Below are 24283 nucleotides of genomic sequence, written 5' to 3' on the forward strand. Positions count from 1 at the left end.
TATGCTTCTTCCTAAAAGTATAATTTTTCATTACATTGCTAACTTAAGGATATACATGTACCTTCAGCTCTGGATGATAACAAACTTCTCCACAGATACTTTCATGTTTTTTACATTCTAACGAGATGCACATTTTATTACTTTTCCTGCTCCTTGGAGTCTTTGATGGGGTACACCTTTGCCATGCTTTACGTAAGAGTTCATATCCTAGGATAATGCCATTTGGCTGCTCTGGTGATGCCCAGTTGATTTGAAGAGATCTACAATAAGCAGAAAATTAACATTTGTTAAATGATTGAAAGCATTTATGTTTCTATGGATATTTACATTAAAGGATTAGCATATAGTAGTTCCATTTTATACAATTTCACACAGAGTGTAATATTTCAAAGTGCCCAAAATATTCCTTTGGATGATGAATTTCACAGCTGATTTAATAACCAAATAGTGCAAAAGTTTTGGGAAAACAAATCAGACATGCAATCAAAATCCTTAAAGGTTGTTATTTAAAAGACACCTCATTCCTATTTCTGGAAACTCATGTGTAATAAATTAGCATTTTACTCTTTGCTATAGCAAATGTGTACATGAAGTATTGTCAGGGCAATTCAAACATGAACCTGGTGAAGGAAGAGCAGCTGGAGAGCAAAATAGCCCTCTGAGCTATTGCTAGTGCAGCTTGTGCTCAGTCACCATTTAGAGGAGAGTTGTATTCATCTTGCCTTTTCCCTGCCTTCAAAAACATATAAAATGTGTATGTTACTCTGAAACACATTCTTCAATACAGAATGAAAAGAACTCATCACAGCATCAGTAAGTACTACTTCTCTTCTGTGCTTAGATATTGCCATCGACATAAAATTAGAAGTAAAAAATGCAAGTGTTTATCCCACTTGAGAAGGCTCAAGACTTCTAAGACTGCAAAACCATGACTACAGCAGCCCACAGAAGACTGTCTATAAACCAAAATTTTGCTGTCAATTTCAGGTTTGATATCAGACCACCATGAGCTTAAGGAAGAAAGTATCTTAAGAGAAGAATCGTTGCATGCCTGTTAGTACTAAAATAATCTGCAGGTATTTGCTCCAAAATCTCACTTAATATTTCAATTATAACAAAAAGGCAAAAAGGACATTTGAAACAGAAATTTGCTTTGTTTAGAATGTACACAATTTACATTGTTATTTCAAATGAAAACTTCACTTCTTGCATAATCACTCTGGAATGTTGAGTAAGACAAATTTCTTTCACTACAGCTCTCTTTGGCTAGAAAGAAGGCGATACCAATGCTATGTGTAGAGCAGCATGAGGACCAACAACATTGCATAGTATATACTTAGGCTTCAGCTACCTCTTAATCTCCATGTCCCAATTACACTGCCACTGTCAGAATGCCAGTGACATCATAAATTAGTATTAAATTAAAGTGAAAATGTTACAGTGAAACAGCAGCTGCTGAGATAAACTTTGACATCTTAACAGAATAAAAATAACTGAATCATTATTTCACTTCCTTGAGGTACAAATAGAAGAATACACACCACAAAAAGCCTTTGCAGAACAGGAATTAATGTCACCTATGAGGGAATAACTTCATAGGTAACTTACAGAGTCACCTTTTTCATTCCAAGGTCTTCATCTGAACCACAAATTTAATTCCCTATTCTGTGCATGGCTATTTTGTATTCACCACATACTCTACCACATACTCATGAACACACATTCACACACATACACATACACATACGTATACATTTAAACAATGTGATAGGACCTAACTTAAAATATAAAAGCAGGAAAATATAAAGATAAAAGAAAAGGAAAAGAAAGGTACTACTTCAAACTTTAAAAATGCCATTGTAACTTTCTCCTGGTCTTTAGACAGTATAAATCACAGGAGCAAAGAAAGCATTCCCAGTCATATTTTTTAATTATTTGGTTTTTGCAAGTTTCATTCAAAACCTCAAGGGTATATTTGCAAAGTAGTGCTAGTTTTTGCAGTGTTGCAAGTCATATTTCTCTCTAAGATAATTTCAAATTAGGCTTATGTTTTGCAATGATTTGAACATTTTGCTTTTTCTGCGGTGCTCAGCATGTATTTTTTTCTTTTTAACAAGCAATCACTTTTTTATTATTCAATTTATAGACACATATTTGGGGTGGACACAGCCTAGTATTGTACAATGCTATAGCTGCACAAGAAAACTACATGGCATGGGAGTTCACTGATCAGTGCCACTGAAAGGGTAAAACTCAGCATCATCTTCTAGTAACAACCCACAGATAAGCAAACTCCTTCACAGTCTTATGAATGTTTCAGTTATGTCTACACCTTCTGGTGTTTCCCACCCATGGCAAACTGTGTTTATACTGGGAAGCGCTCACAGGCTGAGCTACAGATGTAGACTTAAAAATTCTAGGCATAGATGAGTGTAGAAAACTTGATATGTGGAGTATAATCCTTTCCTGCCCTGAGAGAACTTCAAGTGTGTGTAACTTCTGATAGTTCAAATGCTGACTGACTGCTGTCAATGTGGTGAAAATAATAAAGTAGGGCTCACCAGAAAAGGCAGCTAAACCACAAACAAACTGCTTCACACTACAAGGTCCATGAGGCACTGCCACACTTCTGGGAGATAAAGACAAATTTAAAATGGAACCACAAAGGTGTATTTGCTTCTGTTGCAACAGAGTAAACTGAAATCCTATGGCTCCAGCATGCAACAATAATTCATTCCAACATTTACAGGTATTTTTTTTTTTATCCATGAAAAATATCAGTATTTCAGAGTTTTGATGTCACATCAGATACATTTTGGCAAACCAGACCTTGGAAATAAAACCCTGGGTTTTGCCTGCTTCAAGTATCACCAGCTTCAACTCTCCATGAATCATGAAAAGAACTCTTTGTTATTTTTTCCTCAACACAGTAGTCAAAGTTTAATTACGAAGACTAAAATATAACAAGGCCTCACTTCTGGGTCTTGAGAATGAATGTTTTGTTAGTCTCGTCACGTGAAAGTGTTAATAAATTCTTGGAGACACAGCAAACCTAAGATTCAATGGCTTTACTTTCATGAGCTGGAATTTAAAAATATCACAGAAAAATCACAACATTCACCTGACACTCTTAAGAGAGGGAACACTGCTGCTATTAATGACCAGCAGATAAAATACTCTACTCATCAGGAGACAACTCATATACTGAGCAGCATTACTGCGCAAGAGTTAACTACATGGACTTCAGTGCTAACATAATTAAAGAGGTGGTATGACACACTGCAGAAAGTCTGATAAATGGCATTACAGTTCTGCTGTTGCTACAAATGTCTTGCTATGAAACCCTTACTCTTACAGCTTTTTTACTTTCTGCCCATTTTACCAGTATGAAAAATCAGACTTACATGTCTGGTTTCTCAGACCCCCTTGGAGAAACCTACACTACATTTTCTCTTCTTCCATTCCTTCAGTACCAAGATCAATTTAAAGGGTATTTTACACAACACAGTAGTTTGACACTTTCATATTTGAGCTCCTTTAGAACTCCTGAGCAAATATCATCACCCCAACAATTTACTGCTACATGTTTTACCCATTTGTTCTAAAATCTTTCTCACTAACATGATAATTTGAAATAATTCCTCCAGCTCATACAGAAAACTTCTTAAACCCCATGATACTGTGCATCAAACCAAAGAATTCACCTGGCTTTTCTCTCATGGCTCGAGCTTCTTTGCATTTTCTATTACACCCTGACCAGAGTTTTGGTTCCCCTCAAAGTGCATAAAGAACCCACTTTTTCTGCATGAGGCTATGAAGGATTTTCCCTAGTTTATGGCTTTTTTTGGAGCCATCAAACTTTTAATTAAGCACTGAAAAGAAATGCTGCAGGGTTCATCTGCATTGTGCTTCACTTTTCTGAAAGGAACAAAGCTGCTACTAAATACTGTTGTTAGAAAAAAACCTAGGCATGCTGTATTACAAGGAAAAAGAGAAAGAAGAATGAACAAACTATTTTCCACCATACCATGAGAACTGAATCCACTACCCAAACTGTAAGTTAGCATCCACATACATGAAGTACTCAGAGACCTTTCTGAACTGTGTAATAAAATATATTTCTCTATAGAGACAATGTGTTCTAGTCCTAGTGTTTTAATTATAAAAAAAAAAACCAAACAAACAAAAAACCCAAGCATATTTCATTTCAATAGGGTTTGTTTCTACCTAAACATGGCCAATGCAACCTGTCCACCTCCCACAAAGAACCTCAAAACCCAGACAAGAAATGTAACAAACCAGAACCAGACTTAGGACTTCGGGATTGGGTCCCATACTGTTTTCTCTTTGAAGTTTGGCATTATAAAATAACCATTCCAGGGCTGTGACCTTTTGTGCCAAGTTTCAGCCTGAAGCTGAGTCATTAACTGTAAGAGGTGGAAAAGTAAGGTATTTATAATGACTGGTGGTGTAACTTTCACTGAACAGTGTGGATGGAGCTGCTACTAGAAAGACTTCTAAATCAGTGGATGAAATTATAATTTCTGTCATGCAACACCTTGAGGCAAAGTTTAAAACAATTATTTGTGAATGCTGCAAAGATATTATCTTATAGCATTCTCATCAGTAACACAGCCCCACAAACTGATTCAGAGGAGGGAAAACCCACCATGATTCCAATTAAAGACAAACTGCACAGTCTGTATTATATCTTAGGTATCCCACGAGTCTAGACATGCCTGTTTTCTCTGTCTGATGACAGATGTGTGTTAAAATGTTCTCTTGTCTACACAAACTGTTTTTCCTCCCAGCTTTTTCTTATATGGAGGATAAATAAACAAAATTCATATTCAGCCCAGCCCAGCACCTGCTGAAACTGTCAGCTGTAGTGTTTGCCATATTTCAATCTAAGCTGAAGCCAGGCAGTCATTTTTATACTGCACAATCCCTACATACTCAAGGACCAGAATTAATGAATTAGCTATTGATTAAATTCCACTCTAGCAAATCCACTGTGGCAAATAAATGAACTACCCAGGGCACATGTAGGCCATGGCCAGACATGTCCTGGCAATCGATCAGTAGTTAGTATTCTTTTGGGATATAAGAACAGCTGATGATAATATGACATGTAGGAAAAGGCAGTGTGGAAACACAGTCTGTTTCTGGTTGAGCAGATTATAAAGTAGGAAAGCATTTTTGATCCTTTTGCATTCATGGGTTATGACATATTTAGCCTATACATAATAGCAGTAACACGCATAAGTATTTGCAGTAGAGACAATACAGACAAAGGCATACAGAAGTTAAAGCCAAGGGCAAAAGATGAGATCCTGAACTGGGTTCTTTTAAATCAAACAAGCTTTAACTATATCTGTATGTGTGACAGAAAAATAGCAATCTTAATTTCATCCTTACAGAGATATAAATGCTGAATTCAAGCTAAATTTAGTCATGATGAACAGGAAACCAAAGTCCTTAAGAGACTGAAGAAGCAAGCCCATTTGCTGGCCATTTCTGAAGTCTCAGATGCTAGATTTTTGCTGTTTAATTAAAAAAAAAAAATCCTTTCTAGAAAAGAAATGCTGCTAAAGGGCATACTCTACCAGAAATGTAATAAAATCACATGAATGCCATAAACACAGGAGGCAAACTGCTTTACTGTTGGGGTAATTCTGAAAAATGCATTACAGGGCTTAGTTTTAGTCCGCATTTGGAAGATATTAACTACCAAAGAGTCACTGTATATGTTACCATTTGGCAGCTTCTAAGGACTGCAAATCTGAACCTCCCTCTACAATTTAGAAGTTTGTCAATGACTGCGGATATAGAGAATAGGCAGATTGCAAACAGTGGTTCAAGGAGACATAGATATGCATGACTTTTAAGAGAGTTTACTAATTCTTACCGTTGTGACAGGTGACTTTTTTTACCCACAATTATTCTAAGTTTCTGTTATCAGCACTGCATTGCTCCCTGAGCATTAATCTTCCTCTTCTTAACTGACAGCAAAATGTGATAATTTTCATTCCCCTGCATTTCTCTTAACTACTGCTACTTATGCTTTATTTATTATCACAGCACAGTGACACCCAAATTGGTATGTACAGTCCACCAAGGGTGAGATTTCTTCCATTACTCTTTTGGCTAAGAACTCTAAAACCAAAAATAACAACTATGAAAGATTTTTTTGCAATGTGTATTCATAATTCTTTTATGCACCTTACTCAATTGAGAGAAGACAACCTGAAATTCTGGTCCCTGTCCCAGCTACAAATTCCTCTGATATATGAAAAACACCTATAGCATAGTACCTTGAGCCAATTACGTGAATAATGGGTGCTGACAGCTGCTTTGGCTCATCTTCCACAGTTGTAATCTGGGTCCCATTACTCCTCACACAGGCATACATTGTGCAGACTTCAATCTGATGAACAAGAACATGAGTTTTACATAGTCAGCTGCAGAAATTATTTAGCTCTGCTATAGTTTAGACTTCTCTCTTCATCCACTTTATTGTTTTCCATTTGACAGATTCCATACAGCCAGAAAAACAATGCAGCTTTGCAGTATACTGCACTGTATCACACTTTCTCACACCATTTTCAAAACAAGGGCACATGCAGCCCTTTGGCACCAATTGCTGGTGTCTATTAACACCAACAGAATTGCAGTGAATTTGTTTTTCTGCATGTATATGTAGAATCTGGTACATAACAGTAAAAAAAGTTACTTTGATTTGGGGCCTTGAGTAAGTTCATTATGCCTACCATATACTCTGACATAAAAATAAGAATAACTTTTCCTTCATATTTTCTATTCCTTCATGTCTATTCTGGAAAATTAAAAGTGCAAAATGCAAGTAGGAACCATACACTTTGTTATTAAAAATGCCAGAGAACTAAAACCTTATTCCTTCAATTCTTTGGATTAAACTAAGCAGAGGCAAAGTGAAATAGCTAGTGAAGGGCGGTAACATTGTTTGTATTGTTAACAGATAAGTTACTCAAAATAATAGAGCACAAAGTATGAAAGATAATGCAGTAAGATTACCAGTGAGACACATATGCATTGAAAGTAACAGCTTCTAGAACAAGAAAAAGAATAAAAAGAAAATAAACCCAAACCCCAGTTTATTTTGGTTTTACCTATTACACTGATGCAAATATGAAGTCCAGTATAAAGACTTGGAAAGCAGAAGATAAGAATAATTAACATCTCAAGCAACAGAAGGTGGCCATGGGAAATTAATATAGAGGGTCTGTAAGTGAGACAGTGCGTTGAATTTGCATTGTTATTGAGAAAAGATGAATGTATTTCCAAGTGGCATTCAGCAAGTCATATGTGTATTCATGGATGGAGGTTTGCTGTTTCAGAGGGGCTGGAACACAGAAATCTGTTACAGTGTGCCTGTCTGTGATGTGTATTTATGTGGCAATGGGATGCACAGTTTCAGAATGAAGTATGTGTGGTACTAGTGAGTCTTTCTCATATATAATGCAAATGAAACCTGAATGAAATAGGAATATTTACAATTAAGTGTCAAACTACATTTCTTGAATATATCAATATAATTTAGGGATAGAAATATTTTTTTTTCTATTATTCTGCACAGAGTATTTTGCCATTTTTTAGATATATGAATAGGGAGGCAAAGATAGAAAAAGGCAAAAGCAAAGGAAAAATACTGTGCTTTTTAACAGCATAAAAAATACTGTGATTTCAGAGATCAGCTGTGCTTCCTCCTTAGAAGGATAAGGAGAAAATAACTGATAAAAGGATGACAAACCCAAAATCATTATTTCCCTGTGCTGATATATTATGCATGCCTGATGTTTCTAAAACAATTGTAATTTTCTTTTAATGAGTAGGAGTAGAATCTTTGCCTCTTTTGTAATATACGTTGGAGCTTTGCTAATGTAGCACAGATCATTTAGGGGAAAGTAAATGGAGTTTTGATGGTTTAAAAAAGATAATGGAAATTTGTATTATGAAATGTGTACACACACCTAAAATATCCTGAAAACACATTTATGCACACAAACATCAGCGCAAACATATGCCCTTCTATGTAAAGAAATTCATGAAACAATATTCTGCTTGGGAATACACGTATTTTATGTAAAACTGAAGTATATTACATAACTCAGAAAAGATATTCTAACCTGTATATCATATACAGTGAATGGAGACAAATCTGCTAAAAGGAGGGAGCCCGGCTCATTCATTCCAGTCTTGTACTGCTTATTATTCACATAGATAGAGTACTCTGTGACCACACCATTTGGATTTGAAGGTGATGTCCAGATGACATGTACAGCTGTACTGTTGATGATGACAACCTCTGGAGGGAACATGCCCTCAGGCTCTAGAAATAAAAGAAGAAACTAAATAAACTCCAGCTGTCTCTGCAAAAGCACTTGTTTAACCAAATGCAGATTAGTAGTTAGGTTTAGCAAAGGGTTCACTGCTTATCTGCTTGCCTCTGATGAAGTTATCACAGTCTGTAGTCTTCTGTAAATTGACTTATTATACTCTCAGTTAGAAACAATGAGAGCTGATGGCAAAATGCTTTATACAGCAGCATAGTGTCAATCATCAGCAGTATGTGACCAGTGAGATATGGTGATAAATTATTCACCCATCTGCACTTCCAACATACAAACAGTATTTTTATGTCTGCCCCAATTGCAGTTCTTCAAAAAAGAGTAAAGAAAAAAAAAAAGAGGAGAGAAAAAAAAAAAAAAGAAGAATTTTGCTTTTAAAGAATAACCTAAGACCAAAATACTTTATGCCTGGTGGAGCATGACATTATCAGCCTTATAGCTGAAGCAATATGAAGCAATATGCAATACTGTCATTATGTAAATGGCATTGAATGTTGATTACTATAGGTAATGATGAAGTCTAACACTTACTTAAAAAAAAAACCCACACAACACCTCCCTTAGCATTAAATTACATAGTTTTCTAAGCATGTTAGAAAGAACCATGCAAAATCCTGTTTCTATCACATGAACAAGTTGAAAAATTGCTGTTACTATCAATTCTATTTTATAAACAAAAGGTGCTGACCTTTGGCATCAGAAAGGAAATGGAATTCTCACTTAAAGTGCTTTGCTAATGACCTGGAACACTTGCTTCTGAGGTAATGATATTATAATGTTTATAATGAGACTTTATAAAGCAAAAAGATTAGAAAGAACATTCTAAAAGAACATTTCTGATGCCCAAGTTTTTAATTTTTATTTTATCCTTAACCTCCCCCCCACACACATTTGCCCACTGGCATAGAAATGACTCATAAAGAATTTTCTTAGATGCTGAACTTACACCTAGAGTTTCTGGTGGCTCAGGAAAGGCCCTGTGTATGACTGTCATGTCAAAAGCACATCGCTTCACAGAGCGAATCTTTTAAAACCCCCATTAATTGTTTCTAAGTTCCATCATTTATTGATATGAACTCAGTTCCAAACTTAGTGCACACAGATAGGAATATGTAGGAGAAGATGAGAAAAAAACTGGGTTAATATCTGCTATTAGAGCTTTTTCTTCTGTCTCAGTGGGACCATTTATTGATCTAACACATGACAACAACCAGCACTTAAGCATTTTAGTCTTTACTTCTTTTACACTGGAAATTTTATAATGGAAGGATGACTGACCTCAACCCTAACGAAAATCAATCAATCTAATTCTCAGATTTTAAACCAAGACTTAGTCATGGCTAACCAACCTCCATCTGAGGTAGTCACATGCACAACGTCACTGTTGATGCTGTGGGCCCCATTAAAAACTTCAAAATATATCTCATACTCCGTGCTGGGCTGCAAATCGCTTATGACTGTAATGTTTACATCAGCCTGGATCTTTAGAGATCTTCCATCATCAGTAGAATTCAAAAAGAGGGTGTAATATGCAACATCTCCTTGCAAATCTTGTAGTGCTAAGAAAGGAAAAACATTGGGAGATCAACTGGGAGATCTTCAGACAGCAAGGTTGTTATCAGCAACATTTATTGTGAAGTAAAAAACAAATTTCATGCAGACCCCCCTTTTTTAAAAAAAGGTAAAGATTCCATCAAGTGCCTTCAATTTCACCCTTATAAGAAGTGATGCTCTTTCAAACTTGTCAAAATCATTAAAATCGTGTTAATACTGGAGAAAGCTTCCTTTCTTAGAAATCCTCTTGATGACAATGGAATCTGTGAAGTAAACAAATTAATAGGTGAAACCCACTGCTAGCAGTAGTGTGCAGCTTGCCACTGCAAGAGGATAACTTCACCCAGATAGAAGGAAGAAAGCAAATGAGATTTTCCTCTAACTATGCATAAGGGGCAAGTGCCTATGCCTTAAATTATAGCTACTTTCAACTTCATACGGATGGCCTTTTGGCCATAGTGAAAATCAAAACCCACACATTCACAGAACGGATGAGGTTGGAAGAGACCACTGGAGGTCATCTAGTCCAACCTCCTTGCACAAGCAAAGCCACCTACAGCACATTGCTCAGGATTGTATCCTCATGGCTCCTGAATGTCTTCAGGGAAGGAGAGTCCTCAACCTCTCTGGGCAACCTATTCTAATGCTCAGTCATGCTCACAGTAAAGTTCCTCCTCATGTTCAGGTGGAATTTCCTGTGGTTTAGTTTATGTCCATTGCCTCTTGTCTTATCACCTGGCACAACCAGGAAGAGTCTGGCCTCATCCTCTTGATATCCTCTCTTCAGATACTTATATACTTTGATCTGTCCCCCCCTGCACCAAGCCTTCTCTTCTTTAGGCTGAACAGACCCAGCTCCCTCAACCTTTTCTCATAGGAGAGATGCTCCAGACCCTTAACCATTCTAGTAGCCCTTCACTGGACTTGCTCCAGGAGCTCCATGTCTCTCTTGTCCTGGGGAACCTAGAACTGGACACAGCATATGTGTTACTTCAGAACAAGCATGATAGCATCGTCTATGTGTAAAGCTGCAATATATTCAGAAGTGCTTTATTTACAGGAGAAAAAAGCAGCTCCTCATGTTTCTTCCTAAAATGTGTTTTGCCCAGCACTAGCTCCCCCAGAGAAAAGAAAATACTACAAATACTACAATTTTCTGGCTACACAGGGAAGGACATTCACTGGTCTGAGCTGGTGGATAAACAAAGATTCCAGTCAAGCCTTGCTTCTTCATTTTAGCAATCCAGATGTAGTCTGTTATCTTATCTGTAATTTGTCAGACAGTTTGGATCTGATCAAATGCAACTGCTTTTCCAGTAGACACCAAGATGAAAAAAAATAATTAAGACAAAACCTTTAAGCATAAATACATGTTGTTTTAGATGACACACTGCACCACTGAACAGCATTCAGCTGGCTGGGAAAGAGCATTGATAAAAGCCAAAAGCATTTAGCATTTCCAGATATAATAATACACAGTTTTGTCATGGAAATTTTTAATCAAGAATATGTTGTTTTTAAGTCGTGCAGATACAAGACCTAAATACTTCAGTAGGTTTTCTAGAAAAAGAAAGATAGCAAGGCAACTTACATTAAGGACTCCCAAGTTCTCAGAGAAAATAAGAAAGACATTTGAAAACTACTATTTATAACAAAAATGAAACATGGGTATACAAAATAATTACAATGCTTACTGCAGCATGAGAAGTAATACAGTACATAAGGTACTTAAATAATAAATGGCCTTGTCTTAGTGTTTAACCTTTGCATTCACAAACATACATGGAAGAAATTTCTAAGGTATTAATGAAAATAAAACCAGATTGCATTACCTACATCTAGAAGCTCAGGGATTTAGATTACTAAGGTTATGAAACTTCAGTGACCTGCTTCAGATCTATTACAATCAGTTTTTATAATAATGCTTACTGTAGGCATGCAATTATAAAATAAGGAGACTATATTTACTGCAATTCAGCACCCAGTCCTTATAAAATCATTTGCACTTAAGTAATGAAGAACTTCCCTGTTGCTGCATTAGCAAAATAACTAGAGTAATTGCCTAAATTCATTTTAAGGAACAGAGCAAAATGAGAGTGAAAGGGGATCTTCTCACCCTAAAGGAATATAAATTTTTATACAAAGAGATGAAAACCACCACAAAGACAACAGGATTGTGTGTACTGCTTTAGAGATTTCTCATGAGTTTGCACTAACTATTTCTTCACTCCCACTATTCTCATTCTGCAGAAATGGCATATAATAAATATGAACATGACTGAGAAATAGCAAAATGTGCACATTTTTTTTCCCCATTTCTTCTTTCTCCTTTCAAGGACACTTAGGTATATTATAAATCAAGACAAGGACTGTGTTTCCTATGAGAGCAAGGAAGAGTAACGTAAGTGATGGCATGTTAACATCTAGTTACTGGAATAAACACTAAGCGCACTTACTTGGTTTTGACCATTCCACTTCTACAGCAGTATGATTAACAGCACGTACAATGAGGATGCTTCCTTTCTCTGGTAATCCTGCTAATGTAGTAGCTATCACTTCTTCACTTGATGTATATCCTACCTTGTTGTGCACTATGAGCTTGTACTCGTATGTTGTGTACCTGAGATATTTAAACAATAATTAAATGGAACAAAACATAGAGATGTAGAAAAAATTTGCTGTGAACCTTTCCCTGTGCCAAACTTTTGCTATTTCTTGCCCTGCCTTGGTCTGAAAAATTCAGCTGCAATGGTCTGCACCAATGAAGACAATACAAAAGGGTTCTATTTCTCTGCAATAATTCAGTGTGATTAGCATGGTAACAAAAATAAAACACATTATTTTACTTCTTCCTAGCTGTAGCTTCTGAGGTGCTGAGAGATTATAGCTCAGTTCAATACGTAATTACAGAAGTGGCAACCTGCCAAAATATGGATCAGAATTTAATCAAATGAGGCTTTTTTTCCTCTTTTGGGAAACCCATTGATTTTAACTTGCAGAATCTCATTTTTAAAAGGGATTCACCACACAGCCAGGACTCTACCACAGCTAAACATCATTAAAAAAGTGCCTTAAGAATGTAAACTCATTTAATAAAGTCATTTTCATCTGAACTGTGCATAGTTAATAGATTTATTAAATACCTTATGTATATTTACTAAACAAAGTAACTGTCACTCCATAATTTCTTCTTTATACCAAGAGGCATATTAATGTATATTAAATGGGATTTCACAATCTAACATATACTTTCATCATAAAAAGCCTCACACAAAACCATGCAAATACAGAATCACCAAAGTTTCACTGAGGCTGCAGTACTTTGGGATAAACATCTACGTTAAGGAACACTCCGCAAATGCTTAATATTTCACTATAAAAGGAAAGTCACAGTGTATATTTACTTCTACTTTTTCTTTTAACTGTAGAACCCCACATTATGCAATGATCAAGAGTGATTTTCAAAAGAGCTAAGCTATAACAGTCTCACTGAGAATAAAGACAGCTAATGGAAGCTCATTGGCTCCAATTGTCACTATAAGCATGGTAGAATGGTGATGATATATATAACACACCTTATTTTCCACTTATTATTTTCTGTTGCTTGCAAACATACAGTATTTTCCTGGACACTGTAGCAAAAATGCACAGTATCTAGCTTTGCAATGTAATGATGAGACTTTAAGATTCATTTTCTGATTCATATTCTCAAAGGTTAAAATAAGTTTGTCTTTAGTCTACTAGAAATGAAGATGCCATCTGAAAAAAGTCATTGCAAACATAGACTTCTGTCAGGAATATAATAAAATCTAAGTAATTCTGAAACATGCCTGAAGTATGATACAAGTAAAAATAGATGCTGGTATACGGATTTTCTTTCTGCGAAAAATAAAGTTTGAGTCTCTCTTCAGTACCTTCCCTCCAGCCACAAATGCATCCCAAGTTGTTGACTGCAAAAACATAGCTGCAGGTTGCAGAACCCTCCACAAAAGAAGTGTTCAGGTGTGTCAAAGGGTTAGGCACACTTTTGTGGTCATAGCTCATTCAACCCAAAAGAAAAGGTCACTGTGCCTAATGACTTGTCACTAAGGCCCTTTCAGAATTTATTGCCCTCTCTAAACTGCTAACATAACTGCTGCACACATCAGTGCTGCTGAAATGAGCTAAACCAAAACGAAAGGAAACTGTATGCAAAACTTAAACACGTCTGAAAGAAATGGGCAGGATCAGGCAATTACATGTCAGCTATTGCAATGGATGAAAATGAGCAGTGACTTTCACCAAGCGGGCAGTGGAAAACCAGAGTCAGTAGACCTTGGTTTGGTTCAGTCTATATAACAGTCACAATTAGAGGCCATATTCTGCTGGTTCACATTCTGCTCAGCAGGGACAGCTTTTATCATAATAAGTAGATATTTGAAGGGTAATGATTGACCACAGTCCTCATAAACCACACCAAAGCACAGAGAACACACACTTCTTGAAACCATCCATGAATGTTTCTCAAACTTTACTTACAAAAAGCCAATGTAGAATCCATGTTGACATTCCTATTACAGGTTCTTAATATGTGCATTTGCTTGTCTCACACGTGGTACCCTTGTCTTTGAGAGGCAAGAAACTAAGGTTGATCAAGAGCAACTGTCTTGCTCTATACTACACAGTGGGTCTGTTTCGTACTGAGAAACAGAACTCACCCTCCATTTCTCCACTCTCAACACTCTGCATTTAACTATCATGAAGCTAACACAAAGCTGCCCTTAAATTAGATCTGCTGAGATTGTGATGAATACTCTTCTTGCCTTTGGAGATATTAAAATATTTTTTAATCTGCACTTTTAAAGCCAGGTAAGAAAAACAATGCTGAAACAAGTTTCAAATGTTTTCCACCTAGGACTTCTCAAACAGCCATTCAGCCATTATGACTTTGCCAACACACAAATCTAGAGCGTATGTACACATGTATCTAAACGGTTTGACTGCATGACCATATCAATGCTAAAATTCCACGAGATCTCTATTTTCATTTGTTTTTCAGAGCAAAACAATCTGAGTTAAGAATGACAGACTAATAATAAATGCCTGCATGTGAGACTGATTAATACCAAAGATGATGACAAAAAATATTTCATTACATAATTAATATGTTCACTACATAAAGACACAAGAAATACTTTGAACTATTAAACATACACTATACAAAATGCCAGCATTTGTTTTTATAGTTTTTGTAATCTCACCTGCTAAGACCCTTATCTTCGTAAAACCACTGAGTTCCTGAGTAAATATTGTGCCACAGATTTAAATCTTCAGGGGGATTTGATGCAAGTGGTTGCTGGATTTTACGTCTCAGGAGCTCATATCTAACACAAAAGACAAGCAGAACACTGGGATTATCTCAACTAATGTTATTACACACACAAAAAAAAACAACCACACAGTTTTTTTTAAAGGCACACATCATTTTGTTTTTACAGCTGTAAACTTTCTGAGATAAACATTCTCTTTAATGTTTCATGATTTAAAACATTCAATTACTTAAACTACTTTGCAAATGGAAAATTAAGCATTTCCATTTGAAAAAATGAGTGTATTTAATGATTTACAGACGCTATGAAGATCAAGCCCAAACAGTCCAGTAACAGTCAAGTCTTATGCAGACTTGACTGATGCCATCTGATATGCACAGACTGCTCCAGAACCTGAAATGACAACGTCTCTTTCTTGCAAATGTGCCAAAACATATAGCATTGTTATTATTATTTTACTGGTAATAGCAACTTAAGTGTGAATTTGTGTTTAACATGTTTGCAAATAACCACAGTGTAAATTATGGGTAGCAAACAGGCATAGAATGAGTTAACCGTTTGATCTATCTGTAGACCTTAGCAAGGCACCTTTGTGTTTGGGTTGACACTTGTGATGTGAGCTTGAAACACCAAACTGTTTCATCCCGGTTTAAATCCGAAGCTGCATTCCTGTCTCTGTTCCAAACAGCAGGTCAGCTAAAGCCCATCTTTCATCAGGTCAACCATGAGATCGCCTGTTGAAAAACATGCCTTCTGCCCATTCTGTATTACTCACTCTTCATCATCTTTCATATAAAACCATTATGGAATTTACAAAACACTTAATGCTTGACAAACTAATATATTTTGCGTTTCCTAATCATTCTAGGGATTACATACAAAACCATATTCTAAAGGAAAGAATATTAATAACTTTGTTCAAAATATTTAGGATTCTTCTTCTTAATTACATTTCACAGGACTTTTAAATCAGGTCTTTTGTTTCATTTTGATGGTGGCGTTTTCTTTGTAAGACACCAAATGTTTGTACTCTTCCTATCAGTTACAGAACCAGCCTCAGGTTGCTTTCAATGGTGAGCTGTGGTTTTAATCAAATTATAGTTACAACGCTGTTTCCACTGATGCCCAGCAAAACAGGTCATATGCGTGTCTATTCACTTAAATATACAACGTGATTCTCTGAAGTGCTGCTGTGGATCATCCCTTCCGACCCCTCCATTTTGGAACAGTGCAACTGTTCAATTCCAGCCAAAAGAATATGGATACTAAGGAAGATCTTAAAGACTCTCATTTTAAGCACTTATTTGCGAAAATGTTTCCTTCTGTGTTCAAGCATTCTGCAGAATGCTTTGGAGTGTGTTGCCTCGCCACTGCAATGATTTTTCTGACCACTGGCTTTATCTGTAAGTTGACATTTATCTTTTTTATGTTAAGACCATCTCCAATCTGATGAGGAAATGCTCGACAATACTGTTCCAGATTTGAGACCCTGAATTAAGAGGGTATTTAACAATGACTGCATACAGTGATTTTGCATTGCTTCAAAACCAGAAATCAACCGAGAAGCTGTCACTTCCGTCTGGGGAATGATCAACAGGTACAAACAGGCATTGTTTCATTGACCTGTGATGCCAAACAAAATTACTGTGGAAGTTAGGAGTACAACCTCAGAAATTAAATAGTAAAAACTACTCTATCAAATCATTCAAATGACCTATATCCTAAGAAGCAGCTCCCACGAGTGGTTCATCAGTGTCAAAAGAGCCCAAAGACAGACCTTTGCAGTTTTATTAGGAACAATCCTGGTGTATTCTGTCCAATATATTCCATAGACAAGTCACGAGAAACATCAAAACCTTTTTTTGAACACTGAATGGTGATCATGTGTAAATCACCCCCACTGGCAGCTGCTGTTGCTACTCTGCTTGCTGCAGACTTCTTGCTCCATCATGCTGGACAGAGCAGCTGCTTCAGTGGTTGTTCTTGTCGAGGGCAGCATGACACACCATGAAGGAAATGAAGTCTGTAGCTGTAGGTTGTGCTGAATTACTTCAATAATCTATGGTAAAATGGTCATGTTGTTAACCCCAGAATAACAGGGATTGCTTTTCAAAAACTTCAAATTTTACTAGAGAGCAATCCTCATTTCATTCAGTTGCAGTGTGCCCTAATTAAGCCTGAAGAAAGAGTCAAGCTACTGTGCTGTAATAACATATGCAACTGAAATAGCATTACACGATAATTATTGAACCCATCAGTGCATCTAGAAGAGAGCTACTAACCAGAGCATATGGAGCACAGGGATATAATTCCATGCACAATGTTCCACAATATGTTAAACTTCTAGAATGAAAGATTTGTTTGACATTTTGAATCATGTATATATAAAAATACATTTGGCTTTATAAATCTTCATGTGTTCATGAAGATTAATATATGTTTAACGTAGATATGTGCTCACACACACACACTGAGAAGTCAACAGATTCAAGAAATCTGTTGATGACATCACAGCATTGTGTTGCCATTCAGCGAGACCTGGACAGGCTGGAGAGTTGGGCGGGGAGAAATTTGATGAAATTCAACAAGGGCAAGTGTAGAGTCTTGCATCTGGGGAAGAACAACTCCATGTACCAGTACAGGCTGGGGACTGACCTGCTGGAAAGTAGTGAAGGGGAAAGGGACCTGGGGGTCCTGGTGGATAGGAGGATGAACATGAGCCAGCAATGTGCCCTTGTGGCCAAGAAGGCAAATGGCATCCTGGAGTGTATTAGAAAGGGTGTGGTTAGTAGGTCAAGAGAGGTTCTCCACCCCCTCTATTCTGCCTTGGTTAGGCCGCATCTGGAATATTGTGTCCAGTTCTGGGCCCCTCAGTTCAAGAAGGACAGGGAACTGCTTGAAAGAGTCCAGCGCAGAGATACAAAGATGATTAAGGGAGTGGAACACCTGGCTTATGAGGAGAGGCTGAAGGAGCTGGGTCTCTTCAGCTTGGAGAAGAGGAGACTGAGGGGTGACCTCATCAGTGTTTACAAATATGTAACGGGTGGGTGTCAGGATGATGGAGCTAGGCTTTTTTTCAGTGATATTCAGTGATAGGACAAGGGGCAATGGGTGTAAACTGGAGCATAGAAGGTTCCACTTTAACATCAGGAAGAACTTCTTTACTGTGAGAGTGACAGAGCACTGGAACAGGTTGCCCAGGGGGGTTGTGGAGTCTCCCACATTGGAGATATTCAAGGCCCGCCTGGACAAGTTCCTGTGTGATGTACTCTAGGTTACCCTGCTCTTGCAGGGGGGTTGGACCAGATGATCTCTTGAGGTCCCTTCCAACCCTTGGGATTCTGTGATTCTGTGATTCCAGACAAGTCTCAGAGGAGATGCCTTTCCCTGGTTCCTGTGGTGACATTCAGTCTGCTGTACCCAGCACTTCCTTGCCTTTGCCATTTTCTGCTTTGACCCCAGACTTGTGGCATTTTAGCTTCCATTTTACTCTCTAATTTGCAATTTATTAATTGGTTAAGTTTTGAAGATTTTTCCATGTTATCACACTTCCAAATGGTCACTTTATGTGGAATAACCTATATAGAGTATTGAATACTGGATGTGGTAAATACTTACGTTCACAGAGATCTTACACTTGTCCTTTTGTTGGTGCAATGTTGCCTGAACTTGTCACCAAAAAGTGGCTGATGCTGCAGCCCGAAACAGTTATGACCTTGCAAATATTAGAGCACTGATTTGAAAGATCCAGAGCCTTCCTGTACAGACAGCACACTTACTTTTGTTAATCCCAACTCTGTAAGTTCAAAACAATTCAAAGCTCACACTACTATCTGCCTTTAGACATACCCACTTTCCATGAGTCTATTCATTGTCTCCCAAACTCTAACAAGGAACTTCAAGAAATCAGAAATTAAGCGATCACATCATAAAGTTTGCACCAGTCAAAATTTTCTGAGTCAGACTAAGGTAAGGGGAAGAAAATCACAATCTCAGTTGCAAATAAGAGCATACCTCAGATGAGGACCATTTGGCCTTAGTGGTGGTTGCCAAGAAATGGCAATAAAGGATTCGCTGATTGGAGTCACAGACAATGGACTGACCCCTTGAGGAACTGTTGAAGATGTAGCCACATTTGTAGGCAAACTCTCTGTGCAGCCTCCTAGAAAGCCATCACCTCCAGAGCAAGCTATTACAGTGACTGAATAGTTTGTATAGGGTATAAGATTAGTCACCAAATGACTTAACGCTGATGAAGTGTTCCCAGGAATGACAATTCGTGGATCTGGCATGCGAATCTCATAGTTAAGGATTTCCCCATTCTGTATTAGAGGAGGTTTCCATGAGACCTGATAGTGGGAAAAAAGGGGGGGGGGAGGGAAATAAAATTAAAATAGCTTATTTCTTACAGCCAGAATGCAGGTATATAGAAATAACATGATACAAAGGGACATGAGTGGGACTTGAAGATATGCTTTTCCTTCTTCATCAAAACAGACTTTGTGTATGACCTAACAGAGATTTTATGTTTGAAGGTACATCAGTTAGAAATCTAGCCTCCTTTAATTTTAGACAGGGTTGCAGTAACAGTTGTAGCCATTGAAAAACCTGCTATTTAGCTTCACACACAATTCTGAGATGTTCAAATGCAGTAGCAAAAGTACAGTAGTTATGATAAGTATAACTAATTGCCAATAACTAATTTTTCATAAAGGGTATTACCATCTATGAGCAGCAGAGTAAAAAGAAATCATACTTTGTGTTTGCACAATTTTCAGCCATATGTAACTGTATTAGCTCCAATGAAAAACAAGATTTGTCTGTGCTCTTTATATGATGAAATTCCCTTCTATTTTTCAGTAATAACTTACACTGGTAGGTATCAGACACAAAACAGGAACAATTTTCCATTTTTAGAACTATAAAACTATGCTCAGAAAACTTTATCACAAAAAAATTGGAACTTGCATATGGAATTCATGTTTTATATATACATACACACACATACTGCTATGTTTACTAAGGTTTTACTTTTATTAGACTGTGGTTATGTGGCTTTTTGTTAATGTCTGGGGTTTTTTTTTTTTAGTTCTCTTTTGCTACGTATTTATTCTTACAAGCTCCAGTGAAGAATCACATTGAACCATTGTACCATAAAGTACAAGAGGTTCAGAATTCTGTTTTAAGGCTTTTTGCCATGGTACCGTGACAGAGGGGACTTGAGATCGACATGAGGATATGTAACTGTATTAAGAACCTCAAAGTTTCATAAAGGTATAAGAGCATCTATCAATCCTTCTCTAGGATTTCCTAGAAGTCCCAGTGTAGGAAGTATACTAGCTTTGCTTTGCTCATCCCTAGGACTGTTCTCCTTGTAATTGACCAACTCATCTGTAACAAATGTCTCTTTTCCTCAAAGATATGGGATAATTAAGGATTGAATCTAACATTTCAAAGAACACAGAAATGGAAAATAGATGAAGGTATGTGCAGAATAAAATTAACAAAGATAATACTGGAGTCTTAAACAGTAATACCAAGATACTTCAGTTTCAGTTAAGTTGGGCTATTTTCCTTAATTCTCTTCAGCCTCCAAAGTTAAGTATCTTTAAAAAGGTATATGCACAATTACACATGGCTGTGGAAACAGAGAAGCATGATTTATAAAATGATTTTTAAAGGACTCTTGGGGATTAGGAAATGCTATATCTAAGGTATAGAAGGACCTCTTAGGTCTTCAGACTTATAAGAAACCTGGAAGCAAAATACTGGAGAAAGCTGAAGGATTTTGATAACAGAATCTGGAATACTATTAAACAGAGAGTTAGAAACAGGGTGATCTTGAGTAAAGACAGCACAAATAGGAAAGGCTTAGATCTGGCTAATTATCAAATCCTGTATTCAGGTTTCTGTTACTTCTGGCCTCAAATCAAGATCAAACAAGTAAAATACTATTGATAAAGCAATGCAAAATTTCACAGGCGGTAGGAATCAATTTTGCGCCATTCTCACATTGAGCAAAACTGTCATTCTGAAATAGTTCATGTGATCTAGCCATAAACTTAGGAAGTAGAGAAGAATGGATGATTAGCACAGACAACACAAAATGGTTCAAGTGCAAGTGTGTGCTGGTTTTGGCTGCTGTAGAGTTAATTTTCTTCATAGTAGCTGGTATGGGGCTGTGTTTTGGATTTGTGCTGGAAACAGTGTTGGTAACTCAGGGATGTTTTAACTATTCCTTGTACAGTGCTTGATTAAACCATGTCAAAGTAGGAAGCATTTGGGCCAGTAAACTTTCCAATCCCAGCACTTCTTGTTGCTACCATACAGCACACCCTGGATGCATTGTATATATATATATATGTCACAGAAAGAGGATGACTTGTGTGATTCACTTTTATTTTCAGGGATGTATCTTTGAAGTTGCTGGAAGAAGCACAGGAGACTTTAAGGTCCAACACACTACAGCAAAACCATCAAATCTGTCATTATCAGTGAAAAGAAATACCCTCTTGTTGCTTAATGCAAGGTGGCTTCTAATAAAGAACTGTATGTCAAATGCTTGAGAAAATGCCTAGCACGACACCTTCAGAAGAGAAAATTGTCTAAAAATGTTCTCCTTGTCCCAGATCTTGTTTTATTTCCTGGAAGATAGGAGGAGTTATTTTATTAATTACATCACAGATTAAGCACGTAACTTCTACACCTTAACCCACAAAGATATTCAAATAGAACTTGCATAAGATTCATTGTATACTGTTACAGCTCCACATAAAAGAACATAAATAACATGAGCAGGAGAATAGACACTGCTCCAGAACCTCAGCTCCTGAGTTTTATACAGCATGTGCAATTTCTCTCATGAACAGATATGTAGATCAGTTATCTCTTTGCTTCATATTTTTAAAAACTAAATAACGGGATGACCAAAGATACTCACAGTCACGTGGCCTGTTTTGAACTACATATGTCACTTGGGAATGATAGGACATGCAGAGGACAGACCTCTCTTGTCAAGAGGTGAGAGACTGCCTGACCCGTACAGTGTAAAACAAGATGATGAAGAAAGCCTGGTTGGCACACACATGGCACTACTGGGCCTCTTCTCCATTTTAATGTGCCAAGGTTTGAGGTAAGAGCTTGGCAATGCATGAAAGCAGGAAAGCTCACTAGCCAGGCTGTGTTGGAAGCAGTACCAGTTTGTTCATTGATTTGAAGCTCAGCACTGAGACCATGAAAGAGGATGCCCACAAGGAAGACAGAATAAGGGAGAGATTAACTGATTCAATGTAATGACTCCGGAAGCTTTCATTTAAACATCAAAGGACCTTATTTTCTCCACTACAAAATTTAAAGAGACAAAAATTATCCATTTTGCCCCTATTAACAGTTATAACCTTGGAATTTTCTGTGAAAAATTGGCACATGAGTAACTTTTTACCAGTTCAGGCCTGATTTCACCAGTTTGATTTTAAATCAGTATGTTTGGCTTTATTTTATTGTCATTTCTCCTAGCTATTGCTTGTAACATCTACAAACAGAATGCATTAAGTACATTACTGTGAGCTTTTCACTGTTGGTCTCAAAGCACACTGTAAATCTCAGATTATAAGTATTATTATTTCTGTTTTACAGATGAAAAGACTAAATCCCAGACTAAGTCATGTATCAGAAGTAAGCAAAACAGAAGACAAAACCTGGTACCATAATTCTACATTCCAGCCACTGGACTATACTCTTCTGCCAACCCCTAGCCTCCACAAAGGTAGCTGGGAGACGAATTGCCTCATGAGTTCTTATCTGTCTTCACAGAAATTACAGCGGGATTCAGTCAAGAGACAGTGTCACACCAGAAAAGCAAATCCTGACAGAGGCTGCTGCAATTATTTCTCATACACTTTACACATGAATTACATCCAGCCTCAGAAAGCACTACCACACAATGGCATGATCAAGTTTGCAGTAATGGATTGCTACTACAAAAACTTCTAGCAGCACTTTGTTTGAGAGATGCAAAACTGGACAGAACATTCATTTATGACCCTGAACATCTACAACAAAGTGTTCAAGCTATATCAAAGGCAGAGTGATAATGCTGATGAAACCCCCACTGATGATGATAGTACACCCCACTATGTGATCTGCACCAAATGAGCAAGCTGTGCAAGAAATCACAGTCCTAAAACATGGAAAACCTCTTGTGTGCAAGTTAAAGTTGTTCCTATGGGTGTTGGAGTATTCTAACTCACTCAAGCAGCACTTACGTGGCAAATAAACCAAGGTCTCACTGACCTTAGCGGTATTACAGGGCAATCTTCACACAAGGATTGATCGCTCCTAAACAATTTCCCCAGTCCACCAGGCATACCTGCATAAAACTGGAAGTGTGGTGAATAAAATCTAAACTCTTTTTTTTTCTCCCCAGAACAAATCTTGTGTGAGTTTACTCTGCCTGCCTTTAGTGTACCTTGCCTAGGTATGTTATTTGTATTCTCAAAATAGTGTTCTTAGGCAACTGCAGTTTGAAGCACTTTGAGAATGAAATAGTAACAGGGAAGTTAACCTAGAAGGGAGGAGGGGTCTTCACAGCCTTATTTTGTCACACACAGTGATCTGCAGAGGTAACCACTGAAGGATCGCCTCTCTGTTAGTCACTGACTTCAGTGACCATGGAGTTACTACCATTGCAGCCTATGCTCTGTAATCAGAAGCAACCTCATAGGACAGAAAACATTAACAGGTATGACAAGAAAAACCCCAGAAGATGTGTCGAGAACTGTAATTTCAAATGAATAAAGAAAACACTTTCTTTTTCCTGGATGATATTCAAATTGTAACTAGAGGGTGTATGGCTTTAAATAAGTTAGTGGTATCCACTCCATACAGCTGAAATCTTTCTCCCATGTATTTTAGTCGCAGCCTATTTACAGAACAACAAGCATTTAGCAGTTCACTATCCAGCTTCAGGGCTAATGAAGAACAGAATAAAACTATAAAACAGAGCCTTATTTATCTGTGGTCACTCACTTGCAA

General features: G+C 37.2%; 1 protein-coding gene across 1 annotated transcript in view; it reads right to left on the bottom strand.

Moving 5' to 3' along the window:
- The window catches only part of USH2A (usherin), a 375196-nt gene that overhangs the window by 95462 nt on the left and 255451 nt on the right, over positions 1-24283 (bottom strand). The window contains exons 42-48 of the mRNA XM_061348575.1: positions 19265-19599; positions 15182-15304; positions 12398-12561; positions 9737-9946; positions 8166-8368; positions 6315-6427; positions 62-260 (exon numbers count right to left, since the gene is read on the bottom strand). Of these exons, the coding sequence (XP_061204559.1) occupies positions 62-260; positions 6315-6427; positions 8166-8368; positions 9737-9946; positions 12398-12561; positions 15182-15304; positions 19265-19599 (1347 nt within the window). The remainder of the gene's footprint in view (positions 1-61; positions 261-6314; positions 6428-8165; positions 8369-9736; positions 9947-12397; positions 12562-15181; positions 15305-19264; positions 19600-24283) is intronic.

This window comes from Neopsephotus bourkii, unplaced genomic scaffold (genome assembly GCF_033783945.1).
Source record: "Neopsephotus bourkii isolate Nb327-2 ecotype Australia unplaced genomic scaffold, CSIRO-AGI_Nbou_v1 NB_360, whole genome shotgun sequence".
In the NCBI taxonomy this organism is placed as follows: Eukaryota; Metazoa; Chordata; class Aves; order Psittaciformes; family Psittacidae; genus Neopsephotus; species Neopsephotus bourkii.